At 35.9% G+C, this 24,046-nt stretch overlaps 1 protein-coding gene across 1 annotated transcript in view; it reads right to left on the bottom strand.

Annotated features, from left to right (window-relative positions):
- The window catches only part of CUBN (cubilin), a 299,720-nt gene that overhangs the window by 37,674 nt on the left and 238,000 nt on the right, over positions 1–24,046 (bottom strand). The window contains exons 56-59 of the mRNA XM_001377343.4: positions 18,850–18,999; positions 10,717–10,917; positions 7,458–7,587; positions 5,654–5,871 (exon numbers count right to left, since the gene is read on the bottom strand). Coding sequence (XP_001377380.2) covers positions 5,654–5,871; positions 7,458–7,587; positions 10,717–10,917; positions 18,850–18,999 — 699 coding nt within the window. The remainder of the gene's footprint in view (positions 1–5,653; positions 5,872–7,457; positions 7,588–10,716; positions 10,918–18,849; positions 19,000–24,046) is intronic.

Raw genomic sequence — 24,046 nt, 5'->3', positions numbered from 1 at the left:
TTGGTGTCAATTATTCAGATGGCTCTGGTAAGAAATGGAAAACAAAATGGAGGTCAAGCAAGTTGGACCCATAATAAGGAAACAATCCCTGATAGTTGCCTCTGTTTTTTCTTTTTATTTCCATCCATAGTTTAAATATTATACAAATAGGCAGAACTCCATTTTCTGAGAGATCTATTTATTTTACAATTAACAAAAGGTAAAGGAAAGAAGTTTTGCTCAGGGCCTCAGAATTTAAATCCACACCAGTAATAACTGGCAGCATATGATCAATTGCAACATATGGAGTTCATTTTACTCAATTTTCAATTCACTTCACAACTCTTCAATTTAACAAGCATACAAGTGCTTACTCTGTATAAAATCTGAATTACAGTTTTGTAGTTCTGGGTTCTGATTCCAAATCCCAACTCTAACACTAGCTATGTAGCCTTGAAGAGATCATTTCAAGCAAAATAAAAAAAAGTCCAAGAGGACTCAAGCAGTCCTCTAGGATTTATCTTCTAAACCATGGAAGGGTTGCTCCTGCCAACCTAAAGGGAATAAGTACCATCACTAGAAACTTCCCATATTGGGGATTGTTCAAAAATCTCTAATAGGCACCAGGTAGACAAAGACCAAAAGGTACCATTTTCCATTTTCCAAAACCAAACCTTTTATTCTATAGAAAGATCTCTGCCAAATTACAGTGAGAGACTCAAAGAATCAGGACTTTAGAAATGATCTGTTACTGCTCATTTTGTCTAGTCACAGGTCCTAATTTGGAATTCTACCCTAAAAATTAGTGCCATATGCAACAAAGAACATTTCTTTCCTTTTGCAGATATTAGGCCAAGTTTTATGAGATTCAGAATCTCTGAAATACAGCCAATTCAAATAAGTAGGGCTTCTCTCGGTATATGCTAGTCATGGACGTAGCATCAATCCAATAGCTTGGATTTTTATCAGAACTTTCCAGGTCAGTCTAACAAGACAATACAAAGAAAGAGCTAAAGGTTTCCCTATAGTTGGAGTCTTAGAGAGCTATTTGGATTGGACAAATCTATAATACTCTATCCCCTGGACAATGAAAGGTAGAGCTAAAGGATAGGTGACCCACTCTGAGAAATAAAGAGAACTTGGGATCTCTCACTGGAGTAAATACATTTAACTACAAAGGAGAGAATGGTACCCCCAGTTTAGATTTTTCCCATTGGGCTCAGGATGGAGGCCATAAATGCTACCCTGTCATTAATTCTTTCCCTGTTTGTAAACTTGATTATATTAAAAAATTTAAATTAGAAAAATATTTTAACTAATAATAAACTTAATGAATAAAAGTTCTTGGGGCAGGGTGAAAAATTAATTGTCATACAGTGCTATCTAGCCCTCCCCTGATTCCATCATTTAATGATCTTTGCTTTTGATCCAAAACATTGATAAAAATGTTAACCAGCAGAAGACCAAACACAGATCCATGGAGAACTCTTGCCAAGGTGCCCTTGAACCATTAGGCATTTATTCTTTGAATCTGGCATTTCCATCAGTTCTGAACTCAATCTCTTTGATAGTATGAGAAATAATATCAAAGCTTGCTAAAATACATGGAGACTATATTTTAATAGTGTCCCCCCAATTTTCTGGTTTAGTAACACCCTTGGAGCTTTAGGGCAGCTGAGTGGCACAGGAGTGGATGGTAAATTTTGCCTAGAGTCAGAAAAACCTGAGTTCAAATGTGGCTTCAAACACCTGCTAGCTGTGTGGCCCTGGGCAAGTCTCCTAACCCTGTTTGCCTCAGTTTCCTCATCTGTAAAATGATTTGGAGAAGGAAATGGCAAATCACTTCAGTCTCTTTGCCAAGAAAACCACAGGGGTGGATTGACAGAGTTGGATATGACTGAAAATGATGGAACAGCAACAGGTCTTTAAGTCACATTCTCTAAGATTAAAAGATGTAGTGGAGAGGCCAATGGACACTGATGGGGGGGGGGTCCCCTTCCCAGGAAGGTTCCTTATACCCACAAAATGAAGGACCCAGTCCATATTCCTAATACAGAATATGCTTCTGTAAAGGAGAAATTTGTTTGAACATTCAATCTATTGGGGTAAAATGTAGATAAAACCAAAAGCATGGAAATGCCACAGAAAATAATTCATATCTCTCATCTTTTTCATATAAATTATTCACTAGAGTAAAGCTATCTTTTTTCCTCCAGATCTGGATGGAAAATCCCAGAAACTAAAATCTGCCAGCGGCGGCAGTCAGTGCTCTTAGCCTAAGAATTGAGCAGCTGTCACACAGAGCAGCTTTCAATCATTCTGAGAGGAAGACAGTTTTAAATGGATGACATAGAGGTGAAAGCCTGCGAATCCTATTAGCCAAATCGGATTCCCTTAGCCAGACCTAAAGCCGAAAGACTATAAATTCTAGAAGTAAATCTAGTCCTAATGTTATAGGGGAAATTAGTTTAGAAGCCTGGTGTGTGCAGTGTGTGGTAAATCGTCTTATCAGTGTTATAAAAAAACAAAAACTCGAGATAAGTTGGGTTTTTTTTTTTCATTACGGAAAAAAGTAAGATGGGAAACTATAAAGATGAACAATTATTTGATTAAAACTTAAGAGAGAAATATTGCACAAAACGTACTTTTAAACCACGCTAGAGGCCATTAATTCAAGTGAAAAGAAGTTAAAAGCCAAAGTTGTGAGACATGGTGGGAACACAATGCTGGCAAATCATGAAATTCCACTTTTAGTTCTTATCCTTGGAGCTTTGGCTCTGACTGTGACCAATGGAAAACAGTAATTGACTGTGGCGGTTCGATGACTCAGCCTTTAACAATGTCTCTGTGAGTGCAAGATTTTTCCTTCTGAACAATCTCAGTAAAACCTGAGAATGTCTTCATGGTAAATCAGAAAATGACGGCTTAATGAAGCTGGGAAACTCTGGGTAACTTATGAAATATTGTGCAAACTGCAATCATTGGCAGTGGCTGCTCCAAACATCTCAGTGATCATTTGAACACAAGCCAGAAGAAAAGGAAATGAAGGAAAGCTGAGGCTGATTGGTTTCAAAGGAATCAAGCAAGAAACATTTTTATTAAGCTGATTCAGTGCACTAGATAAGAGATCAAAGACAAAAATAAAATCATCTCTGCCTTCAAGGAGTTTATGTTCTATAAAGAGAGACCACATATATATTATATATACATATATCATATATAATATAATATATATGTATATAAAATGCATGTCTCTAGTAAATCAAAGTTAATATTTTGGGGAGGCACCAGTAACTAAAGGGGGTGTCAAGAAAGGGCACATTGAGAAAGTAGCACTTGAACTGAGCTTTGAAAGAAAACAGGGACTCTAATAAAGGCAAATTCTAGGAAAGGGGAATAACATGTGAAAAAGAGAAGAGATGGGAAATGGAGGGTTGTGTGTGTGAAGAAGAGTGAGAAGGTCCTTTTGGTAGAACAAAACAGTGTAAGGAGATGAATATATATACATATATATACATAATAAAATTGCATATACAGTTTAGAGTCAGATTGTGAAAGGTTTTGATGCCTAAAGAGGATTTTGCCTTTGTCTCTAGAGGTTGTGGTACATCCCAAGAGTTTATTAAGTAGAGAAATGTCATGATAAGATTTGTGCCTTAGGGAACTCTTTAGAGAATGGGGAGTCTCCAGGGAAGTATGCCAATTGGGAGTCTACTACAATGATCCAAGCGAGACATGATAAGAGTCTAAACTAGGGGGGTAGTGATGAAAGAATGGATATGGAAGGTGGAATAATGGGAAATAAAATTAACAAAACTTGGGCAACTTATTGGATGTATGGAGTGAAGGCGAATAAAAAATTAAAATGACCTTGACATTTTAAACCTGATTCCCTGGAAAGATGGCAGCGTCATCAATAAGCACAGGGAAGTTTGTAAGAGGGGGATGGATTTGGAGGGGAAGAAACTTGAAGGGAAATGAATTCCATTTTGGACAAATTGAATTTGAGGTACTTCCAGGACTTAGTATCTGTTTTTCTGTTGTGCTCACTGGGATTTATGTCTTGGTTTTTCCACTGAACTCACCAAATCTAGTTTCAAGTTAAAGAGAAAGTCTTCCTCCTTCCTCTCCCTTGAAATCCTGCCATTTCCTCAGTAGCAAGATCTATGCTCTCTCTTTTCCTCTTTCCCCTCTCTACCCTCTTAAATTCTCTACAGAGAAAACTGAGTTTAAGAAAATAATTCTCCTTTTAAACAATAGGCTCATAATTGATCAGCTGCCTTGAGTTTCTCCCTTTTTGAATTTATCTTCCACAAAGTTTCTACAAAGTGAAAAGGAGACAGAGATAGTCACTGACTCTCCCTTCCCCATGGTTCTCTAAGAAAGGAACAAAGGAAAAGGGGAGCAGCAGGTCCTTAAGAGCTCCATACTTCCTTTTGAGCATGCTCTTTTCCCAAAGGACTTTCAAAATTGACCATCTCAGAATAGGGATGTTCTGTTTAACCTAGGCTCAAGGGGCATGGCTAATTCAGCCCTCATTTCACATCTCGAGCATCTCATCAATGGTCAGAGTTGTATTATTTCATCAGGTCAATTAAGGAACTTCTTTCAATATAATAGAGTGAGATACCCTCTATTCTATTATCTAATAATAATGATATCATTATTAGATAGATCTAATATATAATATAACAGATATGTGACATATCTGATGTAATATATATGATATAATAACTAAAAATGGACCATATTCATATTATATTATAATGATGATATATAATGAAAGAATGAAATTGATATAATTGATATAATTATTATATGTTATATCATATCATATGTAATATAATAATAATAATGATATATTAGATAGTTCTAATATATATTATATCACATGTGATAGATTAGATGTAATATTTATGATATATTAACTGATAATGGCCCATATGCTATTACATTATCATATCATATCATATTATATATGTAATATATATTATCATTGCTTTAAAAACCTGTTCTAACTTCAATTCCCTGATCTGATTAGTGGCTGTCCCAATCCATCTCATTTACATTTGCTTTGTATTAATATAGTAGGAACTTGATAAATGCTTATTGTGCTTTATCATATCCTAGTAGAGTCTTTTACCTTGTTTAAACTTTCCAAGTCCTTAAAAGTTTATTATTCTCATGAAAAAAAATTATGGGGATCATATGTTGGCCAAAGTTATATTATTTCATCAGAATGATGGAGGAACTTCTTCAATATAATAGAGTGACACACACTCTATTATATTATCTAATAATAATGAATATCATTATTAGATAGATCTAATATATGCACAACTCCAATGAATTATTGAAGAAAATTCACATAAATTTGTTTTTCTTCTGGTATATATCTTGTATGTACATAGTTGTTTGTGGGTTGCTTCTCCCACTAGAATGTGAGCTCCTTGAGGGCAGGGGCTATTTTTTATCTTGTATTCCCAGTGTTTAACATAATGCTTGGCACATCGTAGACACTTGATAAACATTTTTTGCTGCTTTTGTTTTTTTTTTCTTCCCTCAGAGCCTCAATAGATAATAACTGCATTCAATTTTTTTCAAAAGCAAAGAAAGATGAGTAGAAAGACATAAACAGACACGGAGAATGAATCTGGATAGCAAGTCTTCTTACCCAAAGTCTCTCTGAAAGACAACTTCCAGCCTTTCGCTGTTTCAAAGACGTCCGTCTTGAACACCAGGAGCAGGCTGTTATCGGTGCTTTTGATATTTGGTGGAAGCTGCGAGCCACAGAATTTGCCAAGAAGGGGAGCACTGGTATTTGGGCCATCGTACACAGCGAAGTAGTCTTGGGAACAGAAGGTGGACAGAGCCACAGTGAAATCACTGAACCTGTCAAAACCAAAGTTAGTTTTCATGGTGAGGTGTGTGGCAAAGGTCCTGCACAAGCCTATACAGTGAGTTCCTATAAAAATGAGGGTCTGGTGATGGATACCTGACAGCAAGAGTGGAGCTGAAGAGCTAGAGAGCCTTGGGGTTTCCCTGGTACCCATAAAACATCGGGAGCTCTAGAGGCAGACATCCAAAATGACGGTGTGGGGGGTATTGCTCTCCAGCTCTGCAAAACTTCCTGACTTTCACTCTACTCATTAGGCAGTGGCACAGAATCTCTTGGCACCCAGTGAATGGCACTGACCTTTAGAATTTTGTGGCACATGCAAGATGGTGGGTGTTACAGTGGTCATAGTAACACTGTCCTGCATAAATGATTAGCCATAGCCTTCATTTGGCATTTAAGGCCCTCCACAGTTTAGAATTATCCTACCTTTTCAGACTTGGTTTACTCTCTGTAACCAAATACTTACTGTGGTCTCCTATCCCCATGCCTTTGTGTGTTTGTTTATTAAACCCTCAACTTCTGTCTTAGAAGCAACATTAAATATCAGTTCCCAAACAGAGAAGTGGCAAGGGCTAGGCAAGGGGAGTTAAGCGACTTTCCCAGGGTCACACAGTTAAGAAGCATCTGGGGTTACATTTGAACCTAAGACCTCCTGTCTCTAGGTCTGGCTCTTTATCCACTGAGCCACCCAGCTGCCCTTACCTTCTGCCATGTCTTTGTTCATACTGTTCCCTTTGCCTGAAATATTTTCCTTTTCTTCTTTTGCCTTTATCCTTCAAAGCCCAGTTTAAGGTCCTTTTTCTCTGTGGAGCCTGATGCAATGGAAAGACCATGGGACTTGGAATCTGAGAATCTGGATCCAGTCAATGTTCCTTACCTCTTGTGAGCCTACACAAATCACTAAACACCAGCACTCTCACTTTCCTCATCCTGGAGATAAGGGGTTAGTCTAGATGGCTTCTATGGGGTCTTCCAGTGCTAAATCTATGACCCTCCACATGATCTCTACATCTGATCCATTAAGGAATGATCCAATTGATGGCTGATTGTATGGCTCAATGAATGGCTATTCCTGTACTTTGTACATTTAGAAAAACAGATCACTTGTGTTTTTACTTAATTCATGGCAAAATATTAAAGGAAAGGGAAATTCTGAAGAAACCAAGATTGTGGAAAAAACCTGATAAAGTAACATTTGAATGGGATCTTGAGTCAATGGCAGATGATGTCTCACACAGGGCTGCTCACTTATTATTATGGAAGCAAATATGACAAGCTGTCATTTTAGAAATTAGAAGAACCTTTTTGAACTAGAAGGATGGCTATTTTTCAAGGTCTTATTAGTATTCAGTCTGAGTTAATAGTAGAGAACCCTCAAATGAATCCATAATAAAGACCCATTTCATAGATTTAGAGATCTAATTCAAGGTTCATATTATACTTTATCCTCGTCTTCAGACACAGCTCTGTTTTACCCTCTGAAATTTTGATGAAATACTTTTTTTTTCCCCTCCTGGAAACAGAGTAACATTAAAATATTATTTTTAAAATTATTTTCTAAAGGAAGATATTTACATACTTGAGTTCTATTACTTTATCGTTTCTAACAGTGATGAGATAAGAGCAGTCCATATTGTTGGGGTAGTTTGATTGTGGATAACCAGGGCTTCTGATGATGTTAAAGGAGGAGTTGAACCTGCCACCACATGCTGTAAAAGAGGAAAAGAGAATAAACTAAGAACAACTGATTTTGTTCACAATATGAGAAAATTGAGACAACACTGATTTTTGTTTTATTCCAGAAATATAATTGTTGTTCTGAATACTATAAGTTCTGATACGTCTTCACTGTTTCTGCCATATTGGTCCACATCCTTCTTTTGGCTTTCTTCCCAATGGGAGAAGAGGGGAAGGGAATAGGACAAGAGGTGAGGAAGTGAGTAAACTTTCTTATTCTCCCCTCTACTCTTCACTCTCCACAGGACTATGTCTACCCATAGAAAGCTCTCCACGCGGGATGCTCACTCCTCACATTAGAGGTAACCTCTGGCCCTGCAGCCTCTCTTCTGATGGAAGAGACTTGAGCCATTTTAGGAGGAGACTTGGACCAATCATGTCTTCATTTCCCCCTCAGATTCCACTCCTTACTCTCCACAGGGCTCTCTCCATCACACTTTCTTTCTCACTGTCCCTCCAGCTCCCTTTAATAGGAAGTCTTCTCCCTTTGGAATGCAACATTCTCCAGGGCAGGGGCTGTTTTTCTTTTTGCTTGTATTTGTTTTCCAAGAGCCTAACACTGTGCATAATAGTAGGGCTAGATAAATGCTTCTAGACTGGCTCTTGATTCTTACTAGACAGTAAACTCCCCCAAAGGTCTATGTTTTATTTCTCCTTGTATCCTTCTTAGAACCTTTATGAGCCTGAGCAAGTCATTTAACCTCTGTCTGCCTCAATTTCCTGACCTACACTAGGGGATAATAATAGAACCTACCTCCCTGGGATATTGTGAGAATAGAATGAGATATTATTTGAAATGTGCTTTGTAAACCTTGAAGTGAGAGGTTGGTCTGAATAAGATTACCAACCCTGATAATGGATGTGTATGAGTTTGGATTACTGTGTCTTCAAACACTTGCAATTTTTTTAAACAGGCAAAATATTTGACATGAATATAGTAAAGAATCATTGCTATATTTCATACCTTGATATTCCATGGATTTAGTTCTAGTGAAAACATGTACTGTGTACAAATAGAAATTTTTAGAATATGCTCCTCACTATAATATACTATAATATAATTAACATAAGAAAATATAATGGAATGTAATATAATGTAATATAACATAACATGATAAAACATGATGTAACATACTATACTATACTACAATATAGTATAATATAATGCAATGCAATGTAATGTAATATAATATGACATATAAGGTAATATAACATAACATAATATAATATAATAATATAATATAATATAATATAATGTAATGTAATGTAATATAATGTAATGTAATACAACACAACACAATGTAACGTAACGTAACATAATATAATACAATATAATATAACAAAATGTAATGTAATATAATATAACATAATGTAATATAATATAACATAATGTAATATAATATAATATAATATAATATAATATAACATAATGTAATATAATATAACATAACGTAACGTAACGTAACGTAACGTAACGTAACGTAACGTAACGTAACGTAACGTAACGTAACGTAACGTAACGTAACGTAACGTAACGTAACGTAATATAATATAATATAATATAATATAATATAATATAATATAATATAATATAATATATGTTTTGATACCGAGTTCCTACTCTCTGTCTTATTTGGAACATCTTACTAACTTGTAAGGAAACTAGAAACAGATCAGTCATGGCTGCTGTTTGAAGGACCATTCAGGTTTGGGTTCTAGCTCAATCTTCATCAAAGCAAAAGTGTAACATTTTGTTGAGATTGTGGGTAGATTGTGGGACCCTATATAATGCTTCGTAAGTTTTCTTTTTAATGCTGAATTACGTAGTCTTTACAAGTGTTTGAGCACCTAAATAATCCAAACACATACACATCCATTATCAGGGGGTTGGCAATCTTATTCAGGCCCAAACTCTCCCTTTAAATGGAGATCTCACGAAGGAGACAGTGAGTCTCATAAACAGTATCCTAGGAAAATGGGGGACAAAAACTAAGGAAAAGAGAAAGCAAAAGAGTAAGCAGCCAGAGCAGCAGTTATGCCAAGGCAGTCAAGGAAATCAATTCTCCTCTTTAACCAACAATAAAACCAGAGGAAGGAATGTTAATTACTCAGATCTTTTTTGTCTGGGCCGGCAGCCACACAAAGCCAGCGCCATACTTCACAAATGTCAGAAGTCACAATTCAGAGAGTGGTGAATGTGAGTGAATTATGAAAGCCCTTGTTCATGACTAAATGACCATTTACATCCTTCACTGCTGTTCTGTGGGGCTGATGGGTTCTGACGTGATTTATCTGAAAGGAAACTATTTAACATCCACATTTGGCAATGGCTTTGGTCAAGAAAAGGAGAAAGACAATAAGGGAGTATTTCTCAGGCTTGTGTGGTACTGGATTCACTGGAGTTTTGATAAGGGAGCAAAATTGTTCCCAGAAAACAAACTAGACAACTCCTTCATGGAGAAGGGGGAAATGACCCAATAATAATATATCTAGCTTATTCAAAACAAGAAATATAATATTATTTTGCAATAATTTTAAATTAAACAATCTGAATTTCATGTCCTGATTGACTAGCTAAATCAAACAGAGAACTGAGATATTTTTCTCAATTACTGAAGTCCAAAAGACCACTTTATTATGCTATCTAGATACTAAATGGCAAAAAAGAAAAATGGGTTTGGTATGAAATTTCCCAAATGAATACTCCCAATTTTAATTTCCTAGAGTAAAATTGGTCCAAGTATTAGTTTTTTCTTTTATGAGAGCAGTTTTGTAGGATTTTATTTCAGAAAGGAATGTTCATTAATGGATTTCTTATATATCATAATATGTACACATAAGATTTTTTTAAACTGGCTTAATTCATTGGCATTGGGAGCTCCATGAAACAAAACTACCAGGTCTAAATATTCTTCAGAGAAACATTATTTAGGGAAACCAGTTAAGAACATATTTAGCTAAGGTCTTGTACTTAATGACTAATATTTTTCTCTAAGATCCATGAACTTAGCTCTATATTGGCTCTATCTAAATCAGAAAGAAAAATGCCTCAAACATGACTTGGTATTTTAAAACCAAATGACATTATTATGGCTACTCACGGATTTTTCTATACGTTGCTTTGAATCCAAAGTCTGTGTTATGAGAATTAGTGTAGAAGTGGAGTGTCATCGGGCCAGAAACACTTATGCTTTCAGGAATTTCATTACCACAAAATGTAGCAGTGGGTGTGGAGGATGCCTGGTAACCTCGGATAATTTTTATTCCATCATTGATACAACCTCCACTTAATTCTGAGGGCACTATTAAAAAAATAGATGAGATAGACAATAATTAGTGACAAAATAGTGAAAATTAATAGCAGTAAGCATGAAAACAAAATTTTATGATATTTCATGGAATTCTTGTAGCTTTACAGACGCTGGACCATCAGTCATCAGAGCATCCACTAAGAGAAGGAAGCATTGGATATCGTGTCCATTTCCATTTCACTAGTGGTACAATTACAGCAGGGCCATGTTAAGTGCCTGTCCATGTGGGGATGAACCAAAGCTGACTAACTCTACAATGCTCTCTCTCTCTCTCTCATTTAAATCATTGTGCAGAATATGTCAACAAATCAATTATGCATGATTTTTTTCCTTGTGGGAATGAACTCTCTTCACTGGCACAGATCATGATGTATCTATAATTTATAATGTTACAGAATTGTCTAAAGTTCAGTGTTTAGGTGAGCTGTCCATGGTCATACTGCTATTAAGTATTTTGAACCAGGTCCAAAAACTAGATGAATATGCTGTCATCTGTAGACTCTCTCCATGCATGCTACAGCTTGCATGTCCTGATAATAAATGGGATTACAAGATTCTAATGTGACTCGTGATGCATTTTGAAAAGTGTGTGTTGCTTAGCACTTTGCACACAAAGTCAGATTATGATCTTTGACGAAACAAAGGTGAGTCTCCAGTATGGTAAGTTTAATCTTGTAAATATTAAAATTAATATCTGATACTCCAAGTATTATATTTAATAATATTTTAAAAATATTTATCTTGAAGTATAAGGAAGTAAGGCTAGCAAAAACCAAAATCTGCTCCTCCCTCTTCCACCATGGAACCCGAGAGCCCAAGTGGGCGGAAAACAGAAACTCAAAAGTCCCCCCATGTAAGTAGATGCACAAACAGGAAAAGGAAAAGGGTATTGTGGGAAAGGTAGTCTCTAGGGTTCAAGATTCTAAATCAATACACGTCCCCCCTGTGATCCTTTGGGGGACCAGTCTTCCCAATGGATCATGAAAACATAAGTAACATAACTTTAACTAGAGGTATATCCAAATGTTACAGCTTTAAAAGGAAATTACAATAATTTTGGGGATAAGAGGAAAATAAGAGGGAAAATGAACAAAACCAATTATAAGTGCATTGACAAAAAGTCAATTAGGGGGCAAGTGAGTATCAAGATCTTTCTGGAAGACTTTTTCAAAAGGAGAAAAAATAAGGGGCAAAAAGTCAAAAGGCATAAGGAAGAAAGCCAGCATTTATCACCTACTTTTCTTTGGTGGAGGGAGGTGGGGTTATAAATTAATTCTATGCCTGGGACTATTAGGCTCTAGTTAGAACCTCATAGGTAGAATCACCAGTTGCTTTCTTGATTGACTTAGCAGTATATAACCAGCTTCTTGGCAATGAAGTTCAGGGATACACATAGTGTCTTGTATGGATTGCCCAATTAGAGGGGTAAGACTCATGGCAGCAGTCTATTTAATTTAAAATTGTAATATTAAATTAATATTTAGTCAGATAATTGAGTTCTTTTTTCTAAACATTCACATAAAATTCTACTTTTCTTACAAAAAATGGGCTTTTAAAAGTCTACTATGCTCTTAAGTGAGATACTTATTATGTACTAGGGAAAATAGTTTTGGAAAGGAAAATCTCCCTGAAATTATATCTATCATGTGCATAGTGTATACATTGAACAAAGTAAGGACTGCTTGTCAAGCAAGAAGGAATCATGAAAAATCAAATCAATTACAACAATTTAGCAACAGTCCTCAAGATCCAAATAATTAAGACAAAGATATGGTTTTATTTTAAAATTTTGTACTTCCTCATCTCCCCCTCCTGACTTTTCTGGCTTCCTTCAATTAAAATCTCAGCGTCTGTCAGAAAGTCTTCTCAATTCTCCTTAAGGAGATTCCTTTCTCTCTGAGAGTCTTTTCGTCTTATGCTGTCCATATTTTGTTTATATACAGTTGTTTGTAAGCTGTCTTCCCCATCAGAGTGTGAGCTTCTAGAGAGCAGGAAATGGTATATGTGTGTGTCTGTGTTTGATTTTTCTGCTTTTCTTTATATCCTATATAAACACACACACATATGGTGTTCAGCACATAGTAAGTGCTTAATAAATTTTTATTGACTCGATGTAAGTCCAAAACCCTTAAAAATTTGAAGGATAAATGAGTTGTCATCATTTGACTCATTAAATGCTTACAAAGATTACAGTATTTACCACTAAACAAATAATGGAGAAAATGAGAAGTGGCTAGGTTCCATGTTTTAAGGCTGACAAATCAAACACTAAATTATAACATTAGAACTTTTTATTAGTAAGTCACCAAAAGTTCTTTTAGAATTTGATAGCTTAATAAAGAATATGGTGAGAGTCCAAAAGGTATCATGTCTCAGAATTATGTTATCCATTACTTCTAGACCAACCTTCCAAAGAAGATGCTTTCTGTTCTAACACTAGACTAGTCTTCAGACAGCAGACATGATCTTTCTTTCTTGGAACCATATCAGACTGGGAGAAACTGTCAATGCTCATAGTCTGTACTTGGGTTTTTTAAAGCCCAGATTCACCTTCATATTATAAAAGGCCTCTGGAGTAGTACTTTATGGTCATAAAATCCTGCATATTTGAACAAGAGAATCATAAGATTCTGCCAATCATCTGAGTTTAGTACAATGACAAACAATCAAAGATTAAGATGGATGAAAAATCTTTGCCTTTGGTATACTTAGAATGCAGTAGTCATTTTTTTTTTTACAGTGGACACCCTATAAAAAGTTTATTAATAATGATCCAGGACAATTCTGAGGTACATGACAAAGAACTGTTGGAGTCAGAATGCAGATGAAAGCATATGATTTTTGAAAATTATTTATTTGGATTTATGTTTTGGGGGTTTGGTTTTATAAGATTACTCACTGACAAAAATGAACAATTATGGGATTATATTTTGCATGATTCAATTGCCTTCTAGCATCAAAAGGGGGAAGGAAAGGGAGGGAGGGAGATAAGTTTGATCACATAACTTAAGAAAACTTGTGTGGAAATTTGTTATTACATGTAAGTAGCAAAAGATATATAAAGTTAAAAAAAAGTTTGTTAATGAAAAAAACAAAAGCACAACTGTTTAAGACCAGAAAGGTTATAGATAATCTATATTCTTTTAAATATGCCAAAAGCTATTTAAATAAGTTGTTGAAAATATGAAATAAAATTAGATGTACATATCTTAATGTTATCTTGAAAATGTATTACTAAAAATAATATTACAATACGTCAATGCATGTTCTGACAGCTGTTAGCTTCTAATAATTATAAATCAACTCATCTTTCATCAATATTCTCTATTAATATATAATACATTCCTCAAAATTTAATTTTATTGAGTACCTATAGTACAAGGTACCATGTAATATAACATAATAGAAACAACAATAGAAATACTGCTCTACCATCTCGCTGTGATAGTTCCCAAAGAGCTACAGAAAAGAAACTCAGATAATACTATTGCTACTGAATTTAAACTCAAGCTACAATTATTTCTCAGAGAAATGGGGAAGTATCAAGATGCAAAAAAATGCTTGAGAATGGCCAAAACTTCCTTTAGTTTACACTCATTTATCATTATGAGAAAAAAAAGTTTTAAACTGTCTTAAAGAAAAACAAAAAGGGAAAAATATTGGAATGAAATGTGTTGTAAGCAGTACCAATTACCAAAATGTGTTGTGTGTCTGGTCAACTTTATACTGATTTAATAGCACATATTCTCAGTCTCTAGGGGTAGTGCAGATGGAGAAAAAATTCAGTTAGAGAGAGAAATGTATGCCATTGCAGAACTGAGCTTGGTGAGTGCCCAGAAAATGGCCACTAAATACATAGCAACTGGAGCATTACCGCTAACATGCACAAGCAAGAGATCATATAAAAATAAATTGCCTCCATTCATTGCTTGGCCAATTTGAATGAAATATTAATAGGAGCCTTTTTTTAAAAGCAGGATGATGTAGTGGATAAGGTACTGGATCTGGATTCAGCAAGATCTGGGTTAAAATCTTGCTTCAAACATTAGCTGGATGATACTGAGCAAACAATTTAATCTCACTATATCTTAATTTCCCCATCTGTAAAATGAAGGATTTGCATGTGACGGCATCTAAGGCCCCTTCCAATTATATTCACAATAATGTATTGCAAAATGAGTCTCCTTTCTAAATTCCTTGGAAATGGTTGAGAAAGCTGAGCAAAGGGATGCCAGAGAGTTGAGCAATATCATCTTGGGTCTGGGTTGTTAGGGTTGGGCAGGGAACAGAGAATTGACATTTTAAATGAAGTAAATAAAGTGACAAATGATCCAGATGGTGCGATATAACCTTATTGGATAGAAAAATGCAAATACCAACAATATAGAATCCCAAGTCACCTTGGGGTTTCCTTCTTGTTACTCAAAAAAATACAGAATAGGGGAAAAAAAGATTCCATGACCAACAAAGTGAATCAAGGAAAGAATTAATATTTTCATTTTTAACTCCTTGTATTTCTAGTTTTCTTTCTGATAGGCATTTGTCCTCAGTGCTCCACTATAAAACAGGAAATAATTTAGAGGGCAGGTAACAGATCTTCCTTCCTTAGTCTTAATGTCTTTTTTTTTATTGAATGGTATTGGCACAAAGTGGTTTAAAAATATACCCAAGTATCTAATTTATTATTGGAGAGTGGCTCAAGCATTAGGGAAAATAGATTGAAATTTTGCTCTGATAAGTCCTTTACAGACAGTGCCATTTTTAGATCTGTGTCACTGCTATCATTTTAAAGGTGGAGAAACTAAGGCACAGAAAAGTGCCTTCCCTGCGGTTGCTGCAAAGTTATTTAAAATGGCTCTACCAAAACACAGTAGGATGAGATGCGGCAGAAAGATCTGATCTTCCTGATTCACTGGCGCCATCTCGTTGGATGGAAATCCCAGTCCTATGTATGAGAGCCACTTCAATGAGTCATGAGCACTCGGAACAACCACATCTCCTAGTCATATCTGCTCTTATCATGTGAATGTAGACAGAATCATAGTTGTTATCTGTTACTGACCACGTGAAATGAGATCTCTATTCTAATTGAACCACTCAGAATTTTGCAATTTTTTTTTTTGTGGTGACTCTGGAGCATACAGGAACTAATGCTTAATGGGGAGGCAGAAGTCATGAAACCAAACCCCACCTCAGACATTTATTGGCCATATATGATCATGGACAAGTCACTGAATCTCTCAAAGCCTCCGTTTCAGAGAAGCTGATAAATTTTTGATGAAATAAAGTATGCTACCAAAGAATATTGATATACATGTTAAGACTGATTTCATGTGCCATCTTGAGACAAAAATCATAAATTTTCAAAAGTAAATATCTTTTGTAATTTTTATACAATTCCGATTAAATTTATTTGAGTAGAAAGAAGTTGCAGAGATATAAAAGGTATCCCAAAGTCTCAGTGGAGCTTTAAATTGCTCTAAGTCTTTTGGAACTCACTGATATAATGAAGGAGGCATTCCTAGAACCACTAGAACTGGGAAATATAAGGAAAACAAAACAAACACAAGAATAAAACAAATAGGCTATACTAAAGTTAAGAAGGTATTATCCTAATCAAAGTCCTAATCAAAGCCGACCGAGACAAAAGTACTTTCTTAAACAAGGTACCTGAAATTAGATTGCTACGATCTTGTAATGTAGCAAACATATTTATAGAACACTGTGATTTGCAAAGTGCTTTTCATGCACTATCTCCTTTGATCCTCACAACAATTATGTGAGGGAAGGGCTACCATGACTTCCATTTCCCAAATAAAAGTACAGACTATGGTGAAGGTACCATATTAGAAGAGTACATTTAACAACACCAATAAAAATATTCGGAATAAAACTTATATTCTGCTTTAAGTTTATAAAGTTCTTTACATTTCTTTCAATAACTCTATGAAGTAGATATTATTTTATTATAAAATTATTATATATTATGAAATTATTATGAGGTCTTTAGAGATAGTGCCATTTTTAGATCTGTGTTATTGCTATATTTTAAAGGGGGAGAAATTATTTTGAGATAAGGAAACTGGAGGCAAAATTAGGTTAAGTCACACAGTCAAGAAGTGTCTGAAGCAAGATTTGAATTCAAGTTTTCCTGACTTCCCCTGCTCTATTCACGATGCCTCTTGATTGCCATTCATCAAAACATGGGTGTTAGGTCACTTGCTGTGAATTATCTAATTCAACCCTTTATTTTGGGATGAGAAAACTGAGAGAGGGAGAGAGATGAAGTCCTTTAAGCAGTCACACAAGCAGAAGTAGAAAAGGCAGTGTGAAGAAGAAGCCTGGCCATCTGACTCCAAGCCCAGTTTTCTTGCCATTAATCCACTGCCCATTAGACTTACTTACTTAGCAGTATTATCAGGTTGGTACAACCTGGGCTCTGGCAGCATTCCAGTGCCTTGTTGCTAATTTGGCATGGATGGCGGTAGTCTGCAGGACAGCACTCATTCTTTATAGCTGATGTCTTTATTAGAAGACACGAGTTATATCAGCATTCTCTGACTCATCAATGCTTGGTCTTTTGTACGACCTTTCTGGGAGAATCATGCTTTCTTTTCTGTAACCTTACCTATCTCCTATATCTAATGAAAACAAAAGGGGAGGGGGGCGGAAGCAGTCTCTGCAATGAAAATATTTGACCTTGCTTAGGAAAAACACTTCTGTTTATATATTACATCATACTGCTTGTAATCTCGGATGGCTCACATTAGAAGGAATGCGAGGGAGTTTGGGGTTCTAGTTAAAGACCCATGGAGAAGGGGATATGATTCTCTTCCTCCTCCTCTTCTTCCTCTCCCCTCCCTTTTCTCCCTTCCTCCCTCTCTGTCCCTCTCTCATTTTTATCATGTCATTGTTATTTCATAAAAAAAACAATAAAACTTACTTTTACTGTAACTGGTAATAATAAGAAAAATAGTTTCTTTGCTTTTTAAAGAACTACCGAGTCATCAACAATTTGCTTAGAAATGAAACCTTCAGATTCTTAGGACTCAAACATTTAATTTTAACTGACCATTTGTTTCTATGTTACATTGATTTCTGAATATAATTTTCCTCTTCCCTGTACAGCCAATAATCACTAGTGACAAACAAATACTGAAGAAGGAAAAGGGATAAAAGCAGTTCAGTCCCAATTCTGTCTGCTAGTATATGGACTATTCCATATCCCTAAGCTGCCACTTCTGAAATAATGGGAGGCAGGTATATTTCTTTAATTCTTTTCCAGGGCTGAGTTTGATCATTGTAATAAACAGTGTTAAGTTTACCTGGGGGGGGGGCAGTTATATTAGCCTACTTATGGTCATTGTACTGGTTCTACTTAATTTTCAACTCATATAAGCAATAAAATTCTGGTTATTAATAATACCATAATTGTATCATATGACAATGCCACTTGAGGATCATTTAAGCCAATCTGCATGGAGGAAGATTAATATATCTACTGGTGAAAGCAGAAATCCTTTATTTTGGCGATCCTGAATGTTTCCCTTTGAGAAATGTGTGTCCTGCTCATCTGGGAAGTTCCCAAATGATATTCCATTTAACGCTACCAGAAAAATTTTCTTCATGGTATTATTATTTGGGAACTGTTCAGATTTGGACACAGGATCCTAGATCTAGTTCTGGAATGGATCTCAGAGGCCATTAAGACCACATTTTTTAATTTTACTTTTGCAGAAAGTAAGGCTGAGGGAGGTTTAGTGACTTTCCTGGGGTCACATCAATAGCATCTAAGGCAGGGTCATAGATATTGGATCTTCACTGAGTAATAAGCTACATGGAAGCAGAAGTGTAGACCCTTATCCCCTCTGAAAGACCAAAGGTGGGGGGCAGGAAGGGCAACAAAAAGCAATAAACACTTACCTTCTAGGTGAAAAGACTGAAAATTTAAGATGACCATTTCTTGTGGTTCTGCCTTGATGATATAGTTGCAGTTCATGTTGTTATCATACTGACTTGGATAGTTGGGAGAAACAATGTACCCAGAAGGGCTTGTGAAGTTAGCCCCACATCCTGTGTGATAGAGACAAAGAGGAGAAATAGCATCAGAAATGGGGTGGTTGGGGGAGAGAGGTTGTCATTCCAGCCATCTTCAGCTGGATTTGTGAGGCTAGCAAAGAGTCACGATGCCTCGACTACTTTGTGTCCGCAACTCCCAGTAAAGCACAGTCCAGGTATTTGGGCTCCATGGCTAACAGAAGAGGGGAGCAAGTTTTCTATATTTAGAAAAAGTTACATGGTTCAGTGGATTAAGTGATGAACAGAAATCTCACTGCAAACGCACTAGGTCATCATGGGCAAATTCCACGTTTAAATGCCTTAATAGGGATAAATCTCTCTGTCGCTGTCTTTGTCTCTCTGCCTTTCTGTCTCTCTTTGTCTCTGTCTGTCTGTCTCTCTTTCTCTCTCTGAGAAGGGAACTTACAGTGAAGAAATTCTCTTCACCAACCCAAATCAGCTCTGGTTCTATAACTTACTCTCTAGTAACCTCTTAGGGCTCTAGGAACCCTCTAAGATCACTGACATTAGAAGGGCATAAGTAGCAAATGATATTTATAAAAATGAATAATACTGATGAAAAAATTCATAACTTCAGAGTATACATCCATAGACATACCTATTTATTTTAAAGAAATTAATTCTGTTAATAGAACTAGAGTGAGTGTCTTTTTGGTTACTCCATCATAATTGTGTTCCATGGAAAACATTAGTTGTGGGAAAAAATGAAAGGAAAAAAGCCCCCCTATTTCCCAATTCATTCTCTTATTAGCCAACTCACTTCCTCCTGTGATTCTGTATGCAGGATTACTACATCCAGTCAAACTGTGATATACAGTAAGAATATAATACACAGAAATCAGGGAAAAGCCATAATCTGAATTTCATTTGCAGAATTCATGACTTTAGCCCTTCCCTCCTAAACTCCTTTGATACTTCAATAATTTATCTTATTCACTGCTCAGTGCAAGAATCCCTAATTTCAAAGGAACTCTCTCATTCTTTCCATCAATCATTCTACCCGAAGCTGCAATATGCTTAGCTAACTTCCCCTAATTCTACTTGAAATGATGAAGACAAGAGTACGATTCTCTATTCAAATACTTTTGTGTGACCCCGGGCAAATGCTTTCACCTCGATCAACTTTGTTTTCTTCATCTGTTAAATGGGAATTGTCATAGAGCCTCCCTGAAAGGGTTCTGAAAATCATATGATGTGTTATATGCAAAGCTCACAGAAGATTTTAAAATGCTTGAAATATTAGACTATGATTATTAATGTTAGACTTGCAAGAAATCTCTCATTGAATTCCAACTGTTTTGGACAACAATTTACTCTAACTAGAGTTCAACTCCTAGCTGCTTTCCCCATGACTTTCTAAACTAAATGCATATAGCTAGTATTCCTGCACTATACCCAAAATTGTATTTAGTCATGAAAATCAGTAGACAGTATACTATAATGTCCTGGTTTCATGCTTTTATTTTAGTATTTATATTTATATGCTCACAGAGAATCATGTCCATGCCTTGATGGGATCTTAGAGTCCAATTTATTTTATATTCATTTTATAGATGAAGAAATTTATGGACTACCCAACTAATTAGTAGCAAGTTTGGGACTAGACCAGACATGACTTCTAGACCATTGCTTTCCCAGAAGCTCCTTCATTTAATGTAATTATTTTTGGTCCACTTAGCCTAAAATTTCAGACTTCTAGAAAGAGAGTGCTTTGTCTATGCTAATTTGGTCTAGTACCATGTGCTCCTAGGTACTTGGTGTGTTAATATTTGTGATGTTTGCTGTCACTGAAAAACTCATAGCTTGCTTTAAGACATGAAGAAGGGAGTGTGAATTTCAAAACTACTCAACCCTGTTCAAACCATTCTTTAGAGGATGGGATTTGGCTATTTCCTGATCAATAACAATAGAGATACTTGGAATGACAGAATCAGGTCTTGGAAACTACAATCTCCACCCTACTCAGGGTAACAGGATTTAGGAAGGGCTGCAGCAAAGCTCAAGATTTAATTATTTGAGAATATGACCTTCAACAGACATGTGCAAAGGAAACAGACCTCTGGGCGGTCCTGGGTTAAGCTAGAGCCACCATTGGGACAAGTGAGACACAGGAAGTGAGGTAGAGGACAGCTGAGGAGTCTGGGGACTTCCTGTGTGGAGGAAAGGTTGTTGGAGCCTGGTGCTTGAGGTGGAGGCCCTCAGACTGTTTCTCCATTTTGGTCACGTGAGTGATAGGAACTGATCTCTTTTCTTTGCCTCTGCTATCCAAGGCCTTGGGCCTTTGGCCCAGCCTAAGCAGAGTGGGTATTTAAGCCCTATTCCCTTCTCTCTCCTTTCTCTCTCTCTCTCTCTCTCTCTCTCTCTCTCTCATACCTTTCTTCCTCCTGTTAGTAATTAAAAAACTCCATAAAAGGTTGACTGCTGACTTGAGTTTTCATTTAGGAATTACATAACTGAATTCCTTGGCGACCTTAAATTAATATATATTAGTCTTTTAATGTGATTTCCATATCACAGGAGTGGCTTCAAAAAACCTGGCAAGACCTATATGAACTGCTACAAAGTAAAAAGATCCAGGAGATCATTGAGCAATTACAAATATTAAGAAGGAAAGAAATGTTAAAAACAAATCATAAATTTTTTAAAAGTAAAAAAGTCTCATAGTTAACAGTGCAATCTTTAAAAAAGGATTCACCTAAAATATTCTTTAAAATGTATTCTAACCTGCAATTTTATGTAACTGTCACTAGGTGGTAATGGTGCCTCAGTTTCAGTAGACCTAAGGTGTCTGTCTCTGCCTTGGTTAGATTTATCATGATTGATTTTATAATCTTTATACTTCATCCTGCCTCTTTGAATTCATATCACATGCCAAGAACACACTCTCTTTAGATAACTACTGATGAAATTTTTCTTTTTTCTAAGGCTAATGCAAAAACCACTTCTTTTAAGTTTTCCCTGATATCCCCACTCTCAGTGGCAAGTGTTCTCCTTTCTCTGATTTCTTAGAACACTTGATCTAGACTTTTCTGGCTATCATATTCTACTCTGTATCATATGTCTTTGTATATAGATCCTTTGCATGCTAATAGATTGTAAATTTTCAAAGTACAGGAAATAGGTCATTTTTCCTATTTGCAACATACCTTGATAACACCAGATTCTGAATTTTTAAAATTTAATTTAATTGAATCGGATTTAAGCCATATGATATTTTAATGGCATTTCAAAAGCAACTTGCAAAACAACAAACTGCCCAAGCACAGTTTGGTGCTAATATTGGTTTCCTCCTTCATTACATCAGTCTAAATGATGATTTACATCTCAGGTCATAGTCAAAAATTCTTCCCAGTGATTTTTCCTTAACATATCTGACTGAACACAGCTGTTCTACACACACACACACACACACAATTTTAAAGTCCTTTCCAGAACTTTTGCTTTCTACTTTGAGCTGACAGTGACAGAATACCCTGGGAATGCTTTTTCTTGATGGACCACTCTGGTGAAATGTGGGAAAATATTGGATTTTAGTCAGAGAACTCTGGGCTTCTTACATCCTTGTATAAATTATTTAATCTCTCTGGTCCTCAGTTTACTCATTTATAAAATGAGGGGAGTTAGACTGGATCATCTATAAAATTCTTTCCAATCTAAACTGGGGCTTCATTAGCACAATGCTCCCTTAGCCTGAGCTGAAGTACTCATTGTTTTATCTTTCCCACCTCCTTGTTCTCCCAGTAAGTAACTGCATCCTTTCTCAGCATCCAACATAAAAGAAAGAAGCAACCACACAAGAGCCCGATGCTCACTGAAGTCAAAAGAAAAATCTAATGCCTATTTTTCTCCAGTCGAAAGGAAATATTTCCCTGCCACATGAGGAGAGCAGTAAAGCAGCCACTTTTCTTCTCCCTTTCTCTTTCTCAAGTCAGAACCCATTATGTTTCATTCATTAGTCAAGTCACACATTAGTTCTGGATAGAAAATCTCCCTAGCAATGATATGGTTGAATAAATAAAAAACAAAAACAAAACTCCGCATAATTTACTTGAACCACATACCTGACAACAGAACATTTTCAACATGAAAACATTATATTAATAAATGCTTAATAAAATTATGAATCTCATTTAGACCTCGTTAATTTCAACAGATAGTTCCCATGAATTTTTTTCATGGTTAAAAAAAAATCTCAAAGTGTTTTTATTAGGGCAGTATCGCTTATTTTAACTCATTCCAGGTATTTCTTGTAGGAATATACATAAGCATGTTGCATTATGTATTGAAGGCAAAACCAAGATCATAACGATCAGTCCATTATAATACCATGCAAAGATACTTCCAATTCTTTTGTTGAACCGGACTTTTGCCTATGTGGAACATAACATAGAATCAGGAGTTATAGATATCAAGTTCAGCCCTCCTTGATTTTACAGATTGGAAAACTGAAACCTAAAGATGTCAACAATTTGTTTAAGGCAATACCCATAGCAAATGGAAGAGCAAAGATTAGCCTCCATGTCCCCTGGCTCTAAATATAGTGATACTTCTACTATGCCATGATGCCTCCTTTTATTGGGCAATGGCGGGTGTTGAGAACTAGCCTTAACATATAGAAATGTTGCACTCAGAGCTGGGATTTGCCCTTGAGGTGGCATAGAATCAAAACTTATAAGAATAGAAACTCAGAATAAAGAAGGGTTGATGCTAAAAGAATATGAAGGCACATTTTAAAAACCGAGTGAACAGTTCCCATCCTAATATAAAACACATACCCTTGAATCATAATGCTTCAGGAGGAAATTTTACTTTGAAACTTGAGTTAAAAATATTTCAAGAAGAAAAAAGCCTAATTAGATTTTAACTGCCAGTTGAAAAGAGGAATTGAGTCAAATGGGCTTTTAATCACCATCAGTCCTCGACATGACCATACATACAACTCCAGAGCAAAGCCCAAACTCCATTTTTATTCAGGAGGGGTAAGGATTTGGGATGTAGGATTCAGGGAACTTTATCTTCATTGCTGATGTTGTTCTTACTT

Source organism: Monodelphis domestica, chromosome 5, assembly GCF_027887165.1.
Source record: "Monodelphis domestica isolate mMonDom1 chromosome 5, mMonDom1.pri, whole genome shotgun sequence".
NCBI classification, from domain to species: Eukaryota; Metazoa; Chordata; class Mammalia; order Didelphimorphia; family Didelphidae; genus Monodelphis; species Monodelphis domestica.
Note: the sequence above shows the minus strand (reverse complement) of the source record. Positions and strands in the feature narration are given on the sequence as shown.